The following is an 18,718-nucleotide window of genomic DNA, read 5'->3' on the forward strand; positions in this document are numbered from 1 at the left end:
AAGAAAGAGAGACAGAGAGAGAGACAGACAGAGAGAGATAGAGAAAGAAAGAGAGACAGAGAGAGAAAAACAGAGACAGACAGAGAGAGATAGAGAAAGAAAGAGTGACAGAGAGAGAAAAAAAGACAGAAGAGACACAGACAGAGAGAGAGAAAAAACAAAGAGACAGAGAGACAGACACACAGAGAAAAACAAAGAGACAGAGAGATAGACAGAGAGAGAAAAACAAAAAGACAGATAGACACAGAGAGAGAAAAACAAAAAGAGAGACAAACAGAGAGAGATACAGACAGACAGAAAGAGAGAGAGAGAGAGAGAGAGAGAGAGAGGGGAGAGAGAGAGAGGGGAGAGAGAGAGAGAGAGAGAGAGAGAGAGAGAGAGGCAAATAGAGAGAAAGGGGCAAGAGAGAGAGACTGTGAGAGTCAAATGGACGGCATGACAGAAGGAAATAGGCAATAGGGAAGTAGAGAGAGAGATAGTCATCCGGATGAGAGAAAAAAGCAGCGAGATAGAGCTGGAGGATCGTCATCCATCCCCGGTCGAAACGGCATCCGTCATCGTTCGGAGCGCATGACGAAACCCGGAGGAATAACGAAACCCGGACGAGCCAAAATGTCCCGGACGGATAACTGAACGGAACTCCGTTCAGTCCCGTTCCGTCCGTCCAAGATCGTCATCCGTTTATGTCTTACAGCTCCAGAGATAGACAAACAGATTAACAGAGACACAGAGAGAGAAAGAGAAAGTGTTAGACAGAGAGAGAGAGAACTAGCCGTTGTGTCGGGAATAAGCGCAGACGACCCACGTGGGAAGAATGGATTTTTCTCCGCTACGGAACAAGGACGGACGTTGCCCTCATCAAACTTTTCATAAACCCAACGTCCCAAAATCTTACACTTCCACACCCACAAACTTCAAAAATAACACACTCTCCAATTCTATCACCCAACCTGCAGCATACTCAAAACAGAAATTCTGGGCACAAACGTAAATCCCAAACTTGCCAATTCTACAGGCGAATATCGCGTGATCCATCTCATCCTCCCTCGACGACAGTTCAAATACTTGGTCGTTTCTTCTCCGAGTAGATCAACTCCGGCGATGGCGCTCGGCGGCGCTCTTCTTCCTCTTCTGCTCCTCCAATGGCTGGTCGGGGGGGGGACGTCGGGGGGGACGGACGACGGACCTCTGGAGGGCTTCATCGTCTTCCTGGACCCGTCTCAGAAGCCGGCGGCCCACGCCAGCCACGCGGTCTGGCACGCGGCTCATCTCCGGTCCCTCTCCATCGACCCAGCCCGGCACCTGCTCTACTCCTACTCCGTCGCCGCCCACGGCTACGCCGCCGCGCTCCGCCGCCGCCACCTCCCCCTCCTCCGCGCCTCCCCCGCCGTCCTCCGCCTCCTCCCCGACCCCCTCCTCCGCCTGCACACCACCCGTTCGGCGGATTTCCTCGGCCTGAACCTCGACCTCTCCGCCGCCGCGTCGTCCGTCCTCCGCGCGGCGGAGGACGTCGTCATCGGCGTCCTCGACACCGGCGTGTGGCCGGAGAGCGCGAGCTTCTCCGACGCCGGCATGCCGCCTGTCCCGGCCCGCTGGCGCGGCGCGTGCGAGCCCGCCCCCGACTTCCCCGCCTCTCTCTGCAACCGCAAGCTCGTCGGCGCGCGCAGCTTCTCCCGCGGGCGGCGCGCCGCGGGCTCCGCCCGCGACCGCGACGGGCACGGCACCCACACCGCCTCGACCGCGGCCGGCGCGCGGGTGGCCAACGCCAGCCTCCTCGGCTACGCGCGCGGCACCGCGCGGGGGATGGCGGCGGCGGCGCGGGTCGCGGCCTACAAGGTCTGCGGCGCGGGCGGCTGCCTCGGCTCCGACATCCTCGCCGGCATGGAAAGCGCCATCGCCGACGGCGTCGACGTCCTGTCGCTCTCGCTGGGCGGCGCCGCCGGGCCGTACTTCCAAGACGTGATCGCCATCGGCGCGCTCGCCGCGGTCGAGCGGGGGGTCCTGGTGGCGTGCTCCGCCGGGAACAGCGGGCCCGCCGGGGGGTCGCTGGCGAACGCCGCGCCGTGGATTCTCACCGTCGGCGCCGGGACGCTGGACCGGGAGTTCCCCGCCGTCGCCGTGGTCGGCGGCGGCGCGCGGTTCTCCGGCGTGTCCCTGTACAGCGGGCCGGGGACGGGAACGGTGGGCCTGGTGTACGAGCCGCCGGCCCGGAACGGATCCGGGGGGGGCGGCGGTGGTCTGTGCCTGGCCGGGACGCTGGCGCCGGCGCGGGTGCGGGGGAAGGTGGTGGTCTGCGACCGGGGCGTGAACGCGCGGGTCGAGAAGGGCGAGCTGGTGAGGGCCGCCGGCGGGGTGGGGATGATACTGGCGAACTCGGCGGCGAACGGGGAGGAGCTCGTCGCTGATAGCCACCTGCTGCCGGCGGTGGCGGTGGGCCTCAAGACTGGGAATTTGATAAGGAGCTACGCGATGAAGGAAAGAGGCAGGGCGAAGGTCCGGCTGGAGTTCGACGGAACGGTGCTTGGGGTGAGGCCGTCGCCGGTGGCGGCCGCGTTCAGCTCGAGAGGTCCTAACGTGGTCACGCCGGAGATTCTCAAGCCGGACCTCATCGGACCAGGGGTCAACATTCTCGCCGCCTGGTCCGGCGCTGTGGGTCCGACTGGGCTCGCCTCCGACCCCCGCCGGTCTCAGTTCAACATCATGTCCGGTGATCGCCTTCTCCTCCTCTTTCAATCCTCTCTTCTGCATCATCATCATCGTTATCGGCATTGTCATCATCATCATCATTGTTATTGTCATCATCATCATTGCTATCGTCATCATCATCATCATTGTTATTGTCATCGTCATCATCATTATTATTGTTATTGTCATCGCCATCATCATCATTATTGTTATCGTCATTATTGTGATCACCTTCTCCTCCTCTTTCAATCCTCTCTTCTGCATCATCATCATCATTGTAATTGGCATTGTCATCATCATCATCATTGTTATTGTCATCGTCATCATCATCATTAGTTATCGTCATCGTCATCATCATCATTATTGTTATCATCATCATTGCCAAAGTCATCATCATTGTCATCATCATCGTCGTCGTCATCATTGTCATCTTCATTGTCATCATCTTCGTCATCATCATCATCATAGTAATTGAAAGCGTCATAGGGATCGGCAAATGTCATCTGTCACGTCACACGTCACGTGACGGGCACGTGACGGTGACGGTGACCGAATGCATGAGGTGTGACGGTGACGGTGATGCGTGACGGGCTGTATGTGACGGTGATGGGATACCCCGGACGCGTCACGTGACGACAGGCCCGTCACGGATGACGGCCGTGACGGATTAGCATAAAAAAAAATATTATAGATAATAACATAGTAAAATAAATAATATTTTGCTTCGACTATTTTTATTAACATAATAAAAATAAATATTATTATTTCCGTCACCGCGACGGTGACGTGATGGAACGAGGATGCATGGACGCATGATGGGTATGTGACGGATTTTTTTGAAAATACTCGGACGCATGATGTGTCGGTGACGTGAAGAACATTTCGTCACGTTACCATTCGTCACGGGTTGTCATCCGTCCCGTCACGTCATGGGTGTCACGTCCCGGACGTGCCGTTCCCTATCAACATTGTTATTGTCAGCATCATCATCATCATCATAGTAATTGTAATCGTCATCATCATTGTCATTGTCATCGTCATCATCGTTGTCATATTCATCGTCATCATCATTGTTATCTTCATCTTCGTCATCATCATCATAGTAATCGTAATCGTAATCGTCATCGTCATCATCGTTGTCATAGTCATCGTCATCATCATTGTTATCTTCATCGTCATCATCATCATAGTAATCGTAATTCTAATAGTCATCGTCATCATCATTGTCATCGTAATCATCATCGTCATCGTCATTGTCATCATCATTGTCATCGTCATCATCATCATCATTGTCATTGTCATCGTCATCATCATCATCATTGTCATTGTCATCGTCATCATCATCATCATTGTCATTGTCATCATCATCGTCATCGTCATCATCATTGTCATCATCATCATCGTCATCATCATTGTCATCGTCATCGTCATCGTCATCATCATTGTTATTTTCATCGTCATCATCATCATAGTAATCTCAATCGTCATCTTCATTGTTATTGTCATTGTCATCATTATTGTTATCTTCATGGTCGTCGTCGTCATCATCATAGTAATCGTAATCGTAATTGTCATCATCATTGTTATTGTCATCATCATCATCATCATCATCATCATCATTGTCATCATTGTCATCATCATTGCTATTGTCATTGTCATCATCATTATCGTCATTGTTATGGTCATGGCAGGAACATCTATGGCTTGCCCGCATGTTAGTGGGATAGTGGCTCTGGTGAAGGCAGCGCACCCGGAGTGGAGCCCCGCTGCTGTAAGGTCGGCGCTCATGACTACCGCCTACACAGAGGACAACACAGGAGCTCCGCTGCGCGATGCTGCCGGCGGCGGTGCCGCCAACCCCTTCGTTTATGGCTCGGGTCATGTCGATCCGACGGCAGCTATTGCTCCCGGCCTGGTCTACGACATCTCAGCCGATGATTACGCCACCTTCCTCTGCTCCCTCAACTACGGACCTCGCCAGATCCAGGCCATCACCAGGCGATCCAACTGTTCGCGGCGGCTGACGTCTCCCGGTGATCTCAACTATCCCTCCTTCTCCGTTCTCTTCGACGTTGACCGGGGAAAAAGGGTGAAGTACTCCAGGGAGTTGACTAACGTCGGCGACGGTGCCGCCGTGTATGAGGTAGAGGTCAGAGCTCCTCCGATTGTCGCCGTCTCCGTGACGCCGAAGAAATTAGTCTTTACCCGGACTGGGCAGAAGCTCAAGTTCGGTGTCTCCTTCTCCCATGCGGAGAAGGGCCGTCACCCGGCGGTGCCATCGTTCGGGTGGATCACCTGGAGTAGTGCCCAGCGCCGCCACCCTGTGAGGAGCCCTGTCACATGCTCTTGGTAATGGGACCAAACTTTAGGTAAGGTTTAGGTCCTTGCTAAAAACTGACATACCATCAAGATGATGGTGGCCATATTTTCCTTCTGAGAATTTGCAAGAAGAGGTAGGAGTTGGTAGGGAGAAAGATTTTCTGATGTGCTCATTCACATGCTCTTGGACCCAGGACTTTAGCTCTGATGATTATTATGATAATGATGATGATGGTGATATCTTCTTTTTGAGAATTTGAAGAGATAGGAGTTGATAGAGAGAAAGATTATCTGATGTGAACATTATCATGCGCTCCAACCGAGGATGTAAATTATGATAGTGATGATGATGATGATGATATGATGGTGATGGTGATATCTTCCTTAGAATTTGAAGAGATAGGAGTTGGAAGAGAAAGATTATCTGATGTGAACATTATGATGCGTTCCAACCAAGGATGTAAATTATGATAATGATGATGACGACGATGACGACAAGGTGATGATGATGGTGATATCTTCCTTCTGAGAATTTGAAGAGATAGGAGTTGGAAGAGAGAAAGATTATCTGACGTGAACATTATCATGTGCTCCAATCGAGAATGTAAATTATGATGATGATGACGATGACCAAGATGATATGGTGATGATGCGAAATCAATTTTTATTTAGCGGGATACTGCAGGAGGAGGTAGAAGTTGAAGGGAAACAGGACAAACTGACAAGCCAAGGATTAAAAACCAATGATCATGATGATGATGATCATAATCATGATGGTGGTGATGAAGAGTAGGCTAAAGATAATATTATAACTGATGATAAAGTCCCAATACACAACGCACAGATGGGCAGAGAGGGACGGCGGAAAGAAGCGATCTTTCAGAGGGGTTGCTCCGCCGAGCGAGAGCTCACATGGCGGCGTCCATGGCGTCGTCCATGGCGTCGTCCATGGCGTCGTCCACGGCGGCGACGGAGGTCCAGCGGAAGGCAAGCGGGCTCCGGACGACGTGCACTCCGTCCTTCCAAGCGAGATAGCCAAACGCCCGCAACGGATACGCCTTGAACGGATCGACCGTGGTCGAGAAGGTGACGGAGTAGGCCAACGTCTGGTTCGGCCCGGCGAACTCGAGCCGGCTCGGGCTGACGCTCACCTCCACCCCCGCCGGCGGCGCCGCCTCAACCTCGTACGCCGCCGGCCCGCCGCCGACGTTCCTCACCTTCCTGCAGTACGTCACCGCCGTCTTCCCCGGCTTGAACACGACGGAGAAGGACGGGTAGTTGAGGTCTCCCGGGCTGGCCAGCGGCGCCGACGAGCAGTCCGCCGTCAGATCCCGGGTGAAGACGGCGATCTCCAGCGGGCCGTATCCGATGGCGCAGAGGAAGGCCACGTAGTCGTCCCGGCCGATGTCGTAGACCAGCCCGGGGTCGAGGGCGCGGTTCGGGTTCACGTGGCCGGCCCCGCGGACCAGCGGCGTGGTCTCCGCGCCGGTGGCCAGGTCGAGGATGGCGCCGCCGGAGTTGTCTTCGTTATCGGCGGTGGTCATGAGCGCGGACTTGACGGCGGCGGGGGTCCACTCCGGGTGGGCCCTCCGCAGCAGCGCCGCCAGGCCGCTGACGTGGGGGCACGACATGGACGTGCCGGAGATGATGTTGAAGTCAACGCGGCGCGGGTCAACAGCGAGGTCGGTGGGGCTGGCGGCGCCGGTCCACGCGGCCAGGATGTTCACGCCCGGCGCGATGACGTCGGGCTTGAGGATCTCCTCCGTGCGGATGTTCGGGCCGCGGGACGAGAACGCGGCGACGGCCGGCGCGCGCAGCGCCGGCCCCGCGACGGTGCCGCGGAAGAGGACGGCAGCGGTAGCGGAGGCGTTGGCGGCGGAGGTGGCGTAGGTCCGGATGACGTTGCCGGCTTTCTCGCCGACCATGGTGGCGGGGACGAGGTGGGCGTCGGCGACGAGCTCCTCGCCGCTGTCGGCGGTGTTGGCGAGGATCATGGCGGCGCCGCCGGCGAGCTTGACAGCGCTGCCCTTCTCGACCCGGGCGGTGGAGCCGCGGTCGCAGAGGACGACCTTGCCGCGGACCTTGGCGGGGTCCAGCCGGCCGCGGATGCAGAGCCGGCTGCCGCAGTCGCCGGCGTAGACCAGCGGGAGCTGCGCGTCGCCGGGGTGGTCGCCGGCGTAGAGGGAGACGCCGCTGTAGGCGGCGCCGTCGCCGAGCACGGCGTCGGCGGGGAAATCTCGGTCGATGGATGACGCGCCGACGGTCAGGATCCACGGCGCGATGTTCACGGCGGTGTAGGCCCCCGGGCCGGAGTTGCCGGCGGAGCAGGACACCACCACGCCGTGGCTGGCGGCGCCGAAGGCGCCCACCGCGATGGAGTCGCGGTAGTACTGCGGGGCGTAGCCGTTGGCGCCGACGGAGAGGGAGATGACGTGGACGCCGTCGGCGACGGCGGCGTCCATGGCGGCGAGGATGTCGGAGTCGAAGCAGCCGAGGGACCAGCAGATCTTGTAGGCCGCGATCCGGGCTTGGGTGGCCATGCCGCGGGCCACCCCGGCGGCGTAGCCGAAGAGCCCGGCGCCGGCCACGGCCGCGCCGGCCGCGGTCGAGGCCGTGTGCGTGCCGTGCCCCTCCGTGTCTCGCGCGGACTTGGACTCGACCGACTCGTCGATGGGCGAGCCGCGGGCCGCCTCGTACCCTTTGTAGAAGGCCCTCGCGCCGATGATCTTGCGGTTGCAGGCCGCGGCGGGGAAGTCCGCCGCCGCCTCGCACCGCCCGCGCCACGACTCGGGCACGGCGGCGAGCCCCTCGTCGGAGAAGCTCGCGCTCTCCGGCCAGATGCCCGTGTCCAGCACGCCCACGATCACGTCCTCGGCGAACCGGGAGGTGGGCCAGAGCCCGTCCGTCTCGGACAGGCCCAGGAAGAGGGGGGTGCGCGTGGTGTGGAGCTCCCGGGCTCGGTCCGGCTCGACGGCGAGCACGCCGGCGGTCTGGCGGAGCGCCGCCGCCTGCGCCGGGGAGAGCACGGCGGCGAACCCGGCGGCGGCGCGGTCGTAGGTGTAGAGGATGCGCGCCGCCGGTACCGCGGCGGAGTACCAGTGGCGGAGCGTGGGGAAGGCCCGGGGCTTGTGGGATGGCGCCACGTGGACGATGTAGGTCTGGGCTCCGTCGTCCGCCGCTGAAGCCAGGCCGAGGAAGAAGACGACGACGGCGAGGAAGCGGAGCAAGGAGGAAGAAGGATCGGCCATGGCTGGATCTAGAGGAGGATTCTACCGCCGAGTCTGGATAAATCGCCAGGCCTCTCTCTTATTGGTGGCTGGGGAGTGGGGCCAGGTGGCAGATTCTTAGTGGGTGTGTGGCTTTTTGGTAGATAGTCTGAAAGCCAAGGGGAGTTATGATGGTTGGCTTGTGGCCCAGTCAGCTGTGGTCTGTGGATAGAAATCCTCACTATTGGGAGGGGATAAAATTTGTGTCTGTTTCCTTGGCTCATGATCAAAATTTGATATTGTCATCTTTAGAGTAAACAACACATGGGGGTGGCAAGGAGAGAGAGATAGAATTATGGGGTTATGTGTGGGCATTAAATAGTTTCACTTTTAGCATTAAAATTTTCAATTTCTGTTACAAGTTTACTGGGTCCCGCTCAAGATCATCCAGAATCATTCTGGAATCACGTCTACGTTCAGGGATTATGGACGGGACGGGATAGGATGGGACGGGATGAGATGGGATAAAGCCATCTGCATATGGGATGAACCTGGAACAAGGCAATCCTAGACGCCAAGATGAGTCATTCCCAGACGCCAAGATTGGACAAATTTGGTTCTCATTTTTAATAAATAAGAGATATGGTGATGGTAGATTTTTTGCGCATGTAAGATCATATATTTATCATTTAAATAATTACAATATATTAAGGAATTTCTTTGCGGCATAACAATACCATAAAATATATTCGATAGTTCAAGAGGAAAAAATAAATTTACTTTGAGGCATAAAAATAGCATAAAGTATCATTTTTAATGCATGCAAATTCCATGTGTTTAACTTACCCAGAAGTCATATTCAAATATTTAAAATTCTCTTTTTTCAAGAAATTTGGATGCCATTTGATAGGTTTTCAGTTTTCCAAATTAATTGAGTATTTTCTAGATTTTTGGAAAATCAAAAATCAAAAATATAAAATATGGAGAGTTTTGATTGCCCTCTGATCAATGCTCAATTTTCTAGTCTATGGGAAATGATTAGAAGACAATTAGGCCCACCAAAACCATCCCCCACAACATGAAAGACCAATAGACTAGGCTGAGGTCCACCATAGTGGAACCAAAAGGGTGACAATGCCTTGTATTTGTCCCAAGTAGAGACCTTGTGCCTTCCCCACGCCTTTCATGCAACCAGAAAATGTTGTGCACATTGGGCAGTAGACCCCATTTTCTAAACACAAAGGGATTGATAAGCTTTTTAGCCAATCCTTCGTATTTCCTCAGTAATTTCTCACAGATTCATGGAAATGTTTGTTTATGCCGCTAAGCTAAAACCTAAAAAGAGGATTATCTGCAAAGTAGTTATATGCATGTGTAGGAATGAACTACATGACAGGAATGGCTTGTGTATTAATTATACAAGTTAGGGCTGATTTTCTGAGAACATTATGAAAATTAAGATAATATTATGATCAAGTTACCTAGATTTTAATCCAAATTCCAATTCAGTACAGTTCAATAAAATGTGTGGAGTTTTATGTACAAAATATACATTGAAGGCCCAAATTCATCTGTAGGCCCTAATTCCTTGATTAAGTTAAATAACATGATTATTATGATATTTTAGAATTCATTTTCATGATAATCCGAGAATTATTAGGAATGAATTATTTTTGGACCACACATTTATCTTATTTTTATACCACTATTACTTTCACTTGCTTACTGACATCTTCCCACTGGTCAAGTAACTCTTGAAGGTCTTTTATGTACCAAATATACATTGAAGGCCCAAATTCATCTGTAGGCCCTAATTCCTTGATTAAGTTAAATAACATGACTATTATGATATTTTAGAATTCATTTTCATGATAATCCAAGAATTATTAGGAATGAATTATTTTTGGACCACACATTTATCTTATTTTTATACCACTATTACTTTCACTTGCTTACTGACATCTTCCCACTGGTCAAGTAACTCTTGAAGGTCTTTTATCCTTGATATATCATGATCTTTGTATGTTTTTTAAAGGAGGAACTGTCCAATGTTATTCTTCCAAAATTTATACTTTTGCTTACCTTCAATTTTTGCATAACATTTAATAATATTGGATAAAATTTATTCGTTGCATAGTCAATGAAATTTTAAAACATTAAATATCCTTTTTTTGGCATGCCTCACTTTAGAAAACTTATTTCTTTCTTTCAAAAAATAACAATAATTATTTTTTAAAAGATTGCTCAATCCACAAGTTTGTCAGAGGGTGTTTTAGTCCTCATTCCTATTTATATAGAAATCATGGCACTTCCCCAGATGAGACAGAGTGGTCGATAATCTCAATTTTAGGGTAAAAATTCGTCGTTGGTGATTGAGATTATTCAATAAAAATATATCAAACCCTACTTAAAAATATGTAGTTAGTGATGAGTACGGATCATCTCCACAAAGAATGATGATTAAGGAATTACTTTCTTAGAATAGTGGTGATCCATGAGAGGATCGACGGAAACAAGATTCAAGGACTGAGCTAGTGATAGTTATTAAAAATACGTAATTTATAAGTTAATTTTAACTAAAATAAAAGAGTAAATGTTCGGGATGGACATGATGATGGACGATGGTATGAACGATGATAATGAGTGAATTTGGAGTGGTACAGTGGCGAGGATGAAGGGACAAGAAAAGAGAGTAAAATGAGAGTGCAAGTACGATTATAAACCCTAATTATGTTAACTATCGTGATGGGAAAGAGACAACGTAAGGCGAAGACGCTTACCTTAGATCCTAACGTTCCGCTAGGCTCACGGTGATTTAGGAGTGTTGGTAAGCTCCTCCTCTTCTCCAATGCTTCCTCCCACACGCTCAGGACACCAAGAACACTCTTGATGGATCTCAAAACTCACTATCTTTCAATCAGCCCACAAAAGTAGGAAGCAAGTTCAAGATGAATTTTACAATGATCCAGGCCTCTATTTATATATCAGATTGTATAGATAGAAAGAGGAGGGGAAGAAGAAGCAGTGCTGGAAATTTCAGCTAAATCGGAGATGTAGATCAAAAGTTATGGCCGTTTGAAGTTGGAGAAATCCTAGCCATTGAAATTTTCTCTCCTCATCATCGCCATCGATTTCCGCTTCCGTTGAATATTCCAATTGCTATGGCTTCCATGCCACTTTGTATTCCACATGCACTCGTCATTTCCTGCGCCACGTACATCTAGGAGAACGAAAAGACAAAAAGGAGAAAAAGACAAAAGACAAAAGAAAAAAACAAATAAAGAAAAAAAAAGAACATTCGTGCTAACATGGCGGCGCGTAGCGCGCGCCACGTTATCACCATCAGAATTGAATGAGAGAGAGCAAAAATGCATTTTTTGTCTTTTGCTCCTCGGTCCACGTAAAATTTATTGCAAAAAAAGGCGTCCTTTTTTTTCATTCGTCCACGTCATCCTGTGCATTAAAAAAACAAAGAATTTTTCGTTAGGCATAAATGCAATCATCGTTTCGCAAATCGCAAAGCGATGATTGCCTAGTTAATGATTGGCTGACACCAATCATTAACTCAGCTAATGATTGGCTGGCGCAATCATCATAAAGCACTATGATTCGTCACCGTTTGAAAAACATTTAAAATCCATAGTAATTAAAATATATATTTTAACAAAAATACATATTAATATATATTTTGACTCAAAACAAAATCATATCTTTCCAAATATAATGTTGAAAAATTCCAGAAAAATCATATTATGTCTTAAAAAATTATATGTTTTAGAATATATGGTTCGAAAAATCCCAACAAATGCATAAAATTCAGAAATTTATTGTAAAAACAGATTAAATCATTTAAAGCTTGATAACATGCAAATATGAGTAATTTAATGCAGATAAACTTGTAAATATGAAAATACAAGGTAGTAAAAATGCATGTTATCAGTGGTCGAGCAATCAAAAGCAACACACAACAAACACATAGAAGCTGATGTAAAACGCGATGGTGTCGTCAAATTTAATTATATCATGGAAAATAGTCGAACTTAAATGACGTAAATGATTGATGCAATATATATATATATATATATATATATATATATATATATATATATATTTATTTAAAAATAACAACGAAGCATAATAAATTGTTGCCGAATAGATCGATGGACAGGAGATGACTCGAGAAGTCTAGGGTCGGGGCAGGCTCCGAATGACCCAACAAATTGGTTCAAACACCGACAAAGATGGAGAGGCAAACACTGCCCGTAAATGACCAAACTGTCGTAGTTGACAAAACTACCCTGACAACAAGAAAAAAAATGACCCAACCACACATTTATTTATTTTTATACAACTATTACTTTCACTTGCTTACTGACGTCTTCCAACTTGTCAAGTAACTCTTGAAGGTCTTTTATCCTCAATATATCATGATATTTTCAGGTTTTTTAATTGAGGAAATGGCCAATGTTATTCTTCCAAAATTTAAGCTTTTGATTACAATTTTTAGCAGAACATTTAATAATCTTGGATAAAAGTTATTCGCTGCATAGTCAATGAAAATTTAAAACATTTACATATCCATCTTTTCTCTGGCATGCCTCACTTAAGGAAACTTATTTATTTCTTTCAAAAAATAACAATATTTATTTAAAAAAATTGCTTAATCCACAAGTTTTTCGAAAGGTGTTTTACTCATTCCTATTTTTGTAGAAATCTTGGGACTTCGCCCAGATGAGACAAGTTGGTCGAGCTATCAAAAGCAACAGACAACAAACACATAGAAGCCTTTTATTAAAATATGAAAATTCATAAATTACAGCCTCTGTAATTAAACAGGGTAAGCGAGTAATAAAATTATAAATGCATCAATAATACTTTGTGTTTCATATGATTTAGTGTCCTATAATCATGTTAATAACATATCATTGTAAAAAATTAGGAACGCTAATATCATGCTTCATATTTTATCTAATTTCATTGCCTATGGACTTTTAGAAAAAACCCAAATTTTCTAACTTGCATACCTACCCAATTTTTTTTCCTTATCTTCATCCTCTTCCATTCAAATATAATTATCTCTCCTAGAAGGATGATCAGATCAATCTTATTCTACATGAACCATAGAGTAGTTAAATTAACTCTTATATATATTTATCTAGAATGTCACGATAAAATGACTAAATAAACCTTAAAATTGGAGCCATCAGAAGGGGGCGCAGATGGAAGAATATTTATGTTGCACCTTGCTTTGAAAGAAGTATATCTTACATTCAAAAAATAAGGTAGTTTTTTAAAAATAAAAATGTTCTTCACTCTTGATTTCTCCTTAATATGAGGCCAAAATCGCTTGCTCCTCATGCCTTATTGATAAACCATGGAGCTTGGCCCAATATGATGTGATGATGTGAGCCAATACACACTCCTTGTATCTTCTAGAGCAAAGGTATAGTTTGACCCCTCGCGAGCTGGATACTCCATTTATATATTGGGTTAAATAAATCAGATATTAATTAATCAATATGATTATACATTTAATTAATTTTTAAGGCCCATAATGGTTATTGGGCCACTAGAGTTGTTAACTAGACTAATACATGGTCTTAATGGGTGATACGCAAATTGGGCATTGTATGATATACTTAAAGTTTGGGGGTTTGTATGAAAGATACCCGCTCAATAAAATGGGGAAGGCCTTGAATGAAATTAACCCAAGCCAGAATTTGGGAAGGCCTTGAATGATCTGTACTCTTTTGAGAAAGAGTTCACTAAGTGATCCATATGATTCCCTTAATGGTATCAGACCTAAGCATCAATGAAGTCGGTTCATGCCATGGTTGTGTAAGTGGTTTATTGACCTGAGACTCAAAGGGCATCTTGCATATGAATGGCCATGATTTTACAAGGATGTATGAATCCTTAACCATGTGATTTAACTATGTCTTACCTCAAACATATCAAGCAAGATATGAGAGTGATTGAGTGATCAAGAGGATATCATCTACCTTTAGTATAAGAGGAGATTGACTTGAGAAAGAAGATACATCAAAATCCCTAGCCAAGATAGTGAGGATTTTAGAGAATGTGTCCTCCAATAATCCTTGCTATGCATCAGCACTAACTGAATGATGGATTAGGGTTTGACGTCTAACCATAATCCAAGTCATTCGAGAGCCTCATACAGAAAAAATGATTATACATATATGCTGATTGATCATGGTAAAGGTTCCATGACTGAGTTTGAATAGTACTCTATATCTAGAGCACGAGCTCTAGATTGGTACCTTTAGGGATGGAAACTTAACCTGTATATTGGGTTAAATCAATCATTGGTTAATTAATATATTTATGGATATCGTTTAATTTATTTACTAGATAACCTAAATTTTATTTGAATACTTTACTATGTTTTTTTGTTTGGTTGGATCTTTCCTAAATAAAAATTATTTATTTTTAAAAAAATATTTATTTTTTATTATGTTGAATGTTCCTCAATCCCTGCCTAAAAGTCCTTGCTCCTCATACCGTCTCATTCAGAAACCATGGGACTCAACCCACATGGGAGAGTGGCAGAGTGATCAAAAGTGAAAAACTTCAAATATGAAGGAGCTTTTCATGAGCCTTTGAAGTTTCATAAATAAATTATAATCTTAAAAAAAGGGAAGGTGATTCATAAAAAAATAAATGCGTCATCAATTCCATGTATTTTTTATGATCTCATTCCATACAATCATTCTAATATCATGTTTTTATAACTTGATTTTAAAAATGTAATGTATCTTTTCAAGCTTTAATGATATGCATGTATAATTATTTAGATGTAAATATGCACACAAAATGATATGCATGTATCTCTCTTACTTGTTTTTGAAGGAGGTGTTCATCCTCCATGCGCGCCAGCAACGACCAGCGTAAATTTAGGCACACGACTTGGTAATGCCAGTTATGCTGCCATATGCACACCACGGGTCACGTCGAGTGCCCCAAATCCATCCCCAAAGTTCTGTCATACTGGGTGACTCATCAGGGGAACCATCCAGTGCAGTTTTTGTATTTCATGGATCAATTCTTGTGTGTTTTTCGTGTCGCTTCCTTTTATGCTCTTGTGACTATAAAAGCCAGAACTTTCTATGTGTTTTGTAACCCATTTTTCCTTACGAGAGTTAAGAGTATTGTATTGTTTCTCATCTCCTCCCTCTAGAGTGTTGTGAGTGTGATAAGAGGAGTTCTTGGCTAATCCCTTGAACATACTCTCGTCCACTGAGTAGGGATTTTTTATTCCCAACAGTTTTCTCTCATGCTCTCTCTGTATCTCTTGTTCTCTCTTGCATGCTCTCTTCACTCTCTCACGTTCTCTCTCTCTCTCACATGCTCTCTTCTCTCTCTCTCACACACTCTCTTCTCTACCTCTCGTTCTCTCTCTCTCTCTCTCTCTCTCTCTATCTATCTATCTATCTCTATCGCTCTCTCTCTCTCTCTCACACACACTCCCTTCTCTATCGCCCGATCTCTCTCGAGAATGCTCTCTCCCGTTGTATGTTCTCTTCTCTCCCTCCCGTTCTTTCTCTCTTGTGTGCTCTCTCTCTCCCTTTCTCTCTCTCGCGCACTCTCTCTTCTCTCTCTCCCGTTCTCCCTCTCTCATGCTTTCTTCTCTCTCAAACGCTCTCTCCCGTTCTTGCTCTCTCTTATGCTCCCTCTCTCCTCTCCTGTTCTCGCTCTCTCGCATGCTCTCTTCTCTGTATCCCCCTTCTCTCTCTTGCACACTCTCTTCTCTCTCGAACTCTCTCTCCCATTCTTTCTCTCGAGCATGCTCTCTCACCCATTCTCGCCCTCTCGCAAGCTCTCTTCTCTCTCTCTCCCATTCTCTCTCTCTCTCTCTCCCGTTCTCTCTCTCTCTTGCACGCTCTCTTCTCTCTCTTTCCCATTCTCTCTCTCTCTCTCCCATTTGATAAAAGACGTAGTCTCTGCAGAGCGGGGAGAAATAGAGGAGAAGAGATAGGGATAGAAGGAGATAATCCCATAAAACCCAACAGCGTATTGTCCATGCCTTATATAGGCTTCAGAGGAGATCGAAGTGGATCTCTGTTATAAATGGAACACGACACGGCCTGAGAACCATCATGACCAACGGCATGATGGCCTGTATGGGGCAGTGTGGCATGTTCTGACACGTTGGTGGCTCACAGTTCTGAGGACATGTTGTTGGCGGCGTACGTACAGTGAGGTGAGAGGACTGTGCTCCGAATGTCGAGAGGAGACGGCGCAGCACGTTGGTCTTGAAGACTGTGACATACAGAGGAAGAAGCTTCGAGAGTCATCCATACACTGTCACGCCATTGTTCAGGGTGACGCACTCTGATCAATGGGCGTGAACCTGATTTGGAATGATGACAAAGTGCATTGTCTGATTTAACATCATTCTCTCTCTCTCTCTCTCTCTCTCTCTCTCTCTCTCTCTCTCTCTCTTGCACACGCTCTCTATATCCAATCCAAGCAACAAGCAAGATATGGAGAAAGGGTAAGAGAAGAAGTGATTTTCATGCCTCATGTTTTGAAACCCTCAAATGAAGAAGCAAAAAAATAAGAAAGGGGGAGATAGAAAGATATACACATTATTTTATAGGCAATAATTTTGTTCATTTGCCTCTTCTTGAATAGAGCGTGTGATATTTTGCATGCTTAGATGAATGGAGAGAACAATGGGTGTATGATAGTATGAAAAGGAAAGAACATAAATGGAAGTTGCTGTGAGTGATGGGAAGTTCTTAGAGGACTTGGCCCATAAGTATCCCAAATGACCAAGAGACTGATGCATGATGAGAAAATACTCCAGACTCTTCCTGATGTTTAAGGGAGTTAACCCACTTCAAGAAAAAATAGACCTTAAGGTCACCCTACATCATCTTGAGATAATTCAAGGCTTGTTTAGGCATCATTGCGGAGGGACAAGAAATGCTTAATTACAGGGCATTTGACCAATCAAATTTTCTACATTCAATTGTACATATTTTACGACTATTTTGGGATAATTTTGTTCCCTAATTATTTATTTTCAGTGGAAAATTAAGTTTTATGCATTTATTGGTTCATAATATTATTTGTACAATTTCCTCCCTTGTTTACGCAATTTAAAAACATGTCATAATGAGAAGAAAGAAAAAAAGTATTATGACCGTAATAGACATAGCACCATGAGAAGGAAGAAAATTATGAAAAAGCAAAATAGGGGAAGCTACATAGTGACCCTTGGACAATGGGCATAACTGCACCTAATTCAGTTGCCCTGTACAAGCAACCATAGTTAATTAGTCGTGGTGCTCAAGCAGGTGCAACGCGCCAATGCAGTGGCAGAAAATAAGGGCTCAATTACCCCAAATGGTGGTGAAGATGGGTCCAATGGAAGGGAGCCCAATATAAGTGTGCAGAGCCTGCATGTGTGAATAGAAAATGTTTAATTGAACTTCAGTCTTATTTCATTTTAAATTTTATTGAAGTGTTTGATACTTTCATTTCTTTTAAGACTAATCCTTTCCTCCCTTAAGTTTAGTGTGGGTTGAATCAGTGGAGACAAGAAGAAGTGATCATAATTAAATCAATCATAAAGAAATAACAAGAAGAAACAGCGGAGACAAGAGAGGACTTTAAGTCGACCCAGCCCAAACCATCTGTCTTAACAAACCATTCTCTAGTATCATGATAATCTTAACCATCTGAGCTTGTTAAAGAAGATTGGAAAAAGAAATTAAAATACATTATATTACTTGTGCCTTCTCTTTATGAAGGTTGTGATTGGTTGACCACCACCAATGTTGATGATGAGGTCCACTCCAAAAAAAAATTTCATTTCAGATAGAATATGAAAATGATGAGGCTTTTAACAGTGTATTCACAACATGTAGAAGGCTCTACCTGTCGGTAAAGAGGGTCCATGGCTGTGACTTAATCGCAGCCATTTAACCTCATAATTCAGGCAATCTGATGGCAAGAGGTAGATAAGCAATTCCTCCCCGCCATTGCTCCGGTTTCTAGATCTTGGATTCCACCAATGGGAAGGTCATTTGTGATCTTACAGTACAGGAAAAGGCATTGTGAAGTGGACCACAACATCCACAATAAATGGAGGTTGTTCCTAGCCCGATAAAATGGTTTTTCCTGTCATCTAGGAGGCATCTTTCATCGTAGAGAACTATAATGGTGAATGACCCATCTTGATGCAGCGATAAGCATCCCCTATCAGCGACGACTTAGAAATGGCTCAACAAGCTCAAGATGGCACTCTAAAAGCTCTAGGAAGGCGTCAAAAGGTTCACATTGAAGTTAGGCGATGGTCACCGGCCCCCCTGCTCTTTGATTTTATGAATGGTGGAAAGTATGGTAATTTTATGAGTTCCATCTGGTTCCTATTATGTAGTTAATTATCATTGAGTACATAGAATTTAATCAAACTGAGTCCAAGCTTGAATTTTGAAATGAATTTCATAAGAAAAGAATGTCTAATTACAACAGAGTTT

At 46.1% G+C, this 18,718-nt stretch overlaps 2 protein-coding genes across 2 annotated transcripts; one reads left to right on the top strand and one right to left on the bottom strand.

Moving 5' to 3' along the window:
* Positions 1–1,070: 1,070 nt before the first annotated feature.
* LOC144713687 (subtilisin-like protease SBT1.8) lies at positions 1,071–5,253 on the top strand. The gene is made up of 2 exons (XM_078588353.1): positions 1,071–2,707; positions 4,377–5,253. Exons 1-2 carry the CDS (start codon positions 1,102–1,104, stop codon positions 5,036–5,038), a joined length of 2,268 nt encoding a protein of 755 aa, XP_078444479.1. The 5' UTR covers positions 1,071–1,101; the 3' UTR covers positions 5,039–5,253.
* Positions 5,254–5,794: 541 nt separating this feature from the next.
* LOC144713686 (Subtilase family protein) lies at positions 5,795–8,290 on the bottom strand. The gene has a single exon (XM_078588352.1). The coding sequence runs from the start codon at positions 8,250–8,252 to the stop codon at positions 5,913–5,915; it is 2,340 nt and encodes a 779-aa protein (XP_078444478.1). The 5' UTR covers positions 8,253–8,290; the 3' UTR covers positions 5,795–5,912.
* Between the last annotated feature and the right edge of the window lie 10,428 nt (positions 8,291–18,718).

The sequence above is a fragment of the Wolffia australiana genome, chromosome 16, assembly GCF_029677425.1.
Source record: "Wolffia australiana isolate 7733 chromosome 16, ASM2967742v1".
NCBI lineage: Eukaryota > Viridiplantae > Streptophyta > Magnoliopsida > Alismatales > Araceae > Wolffia > Wolffia australiana.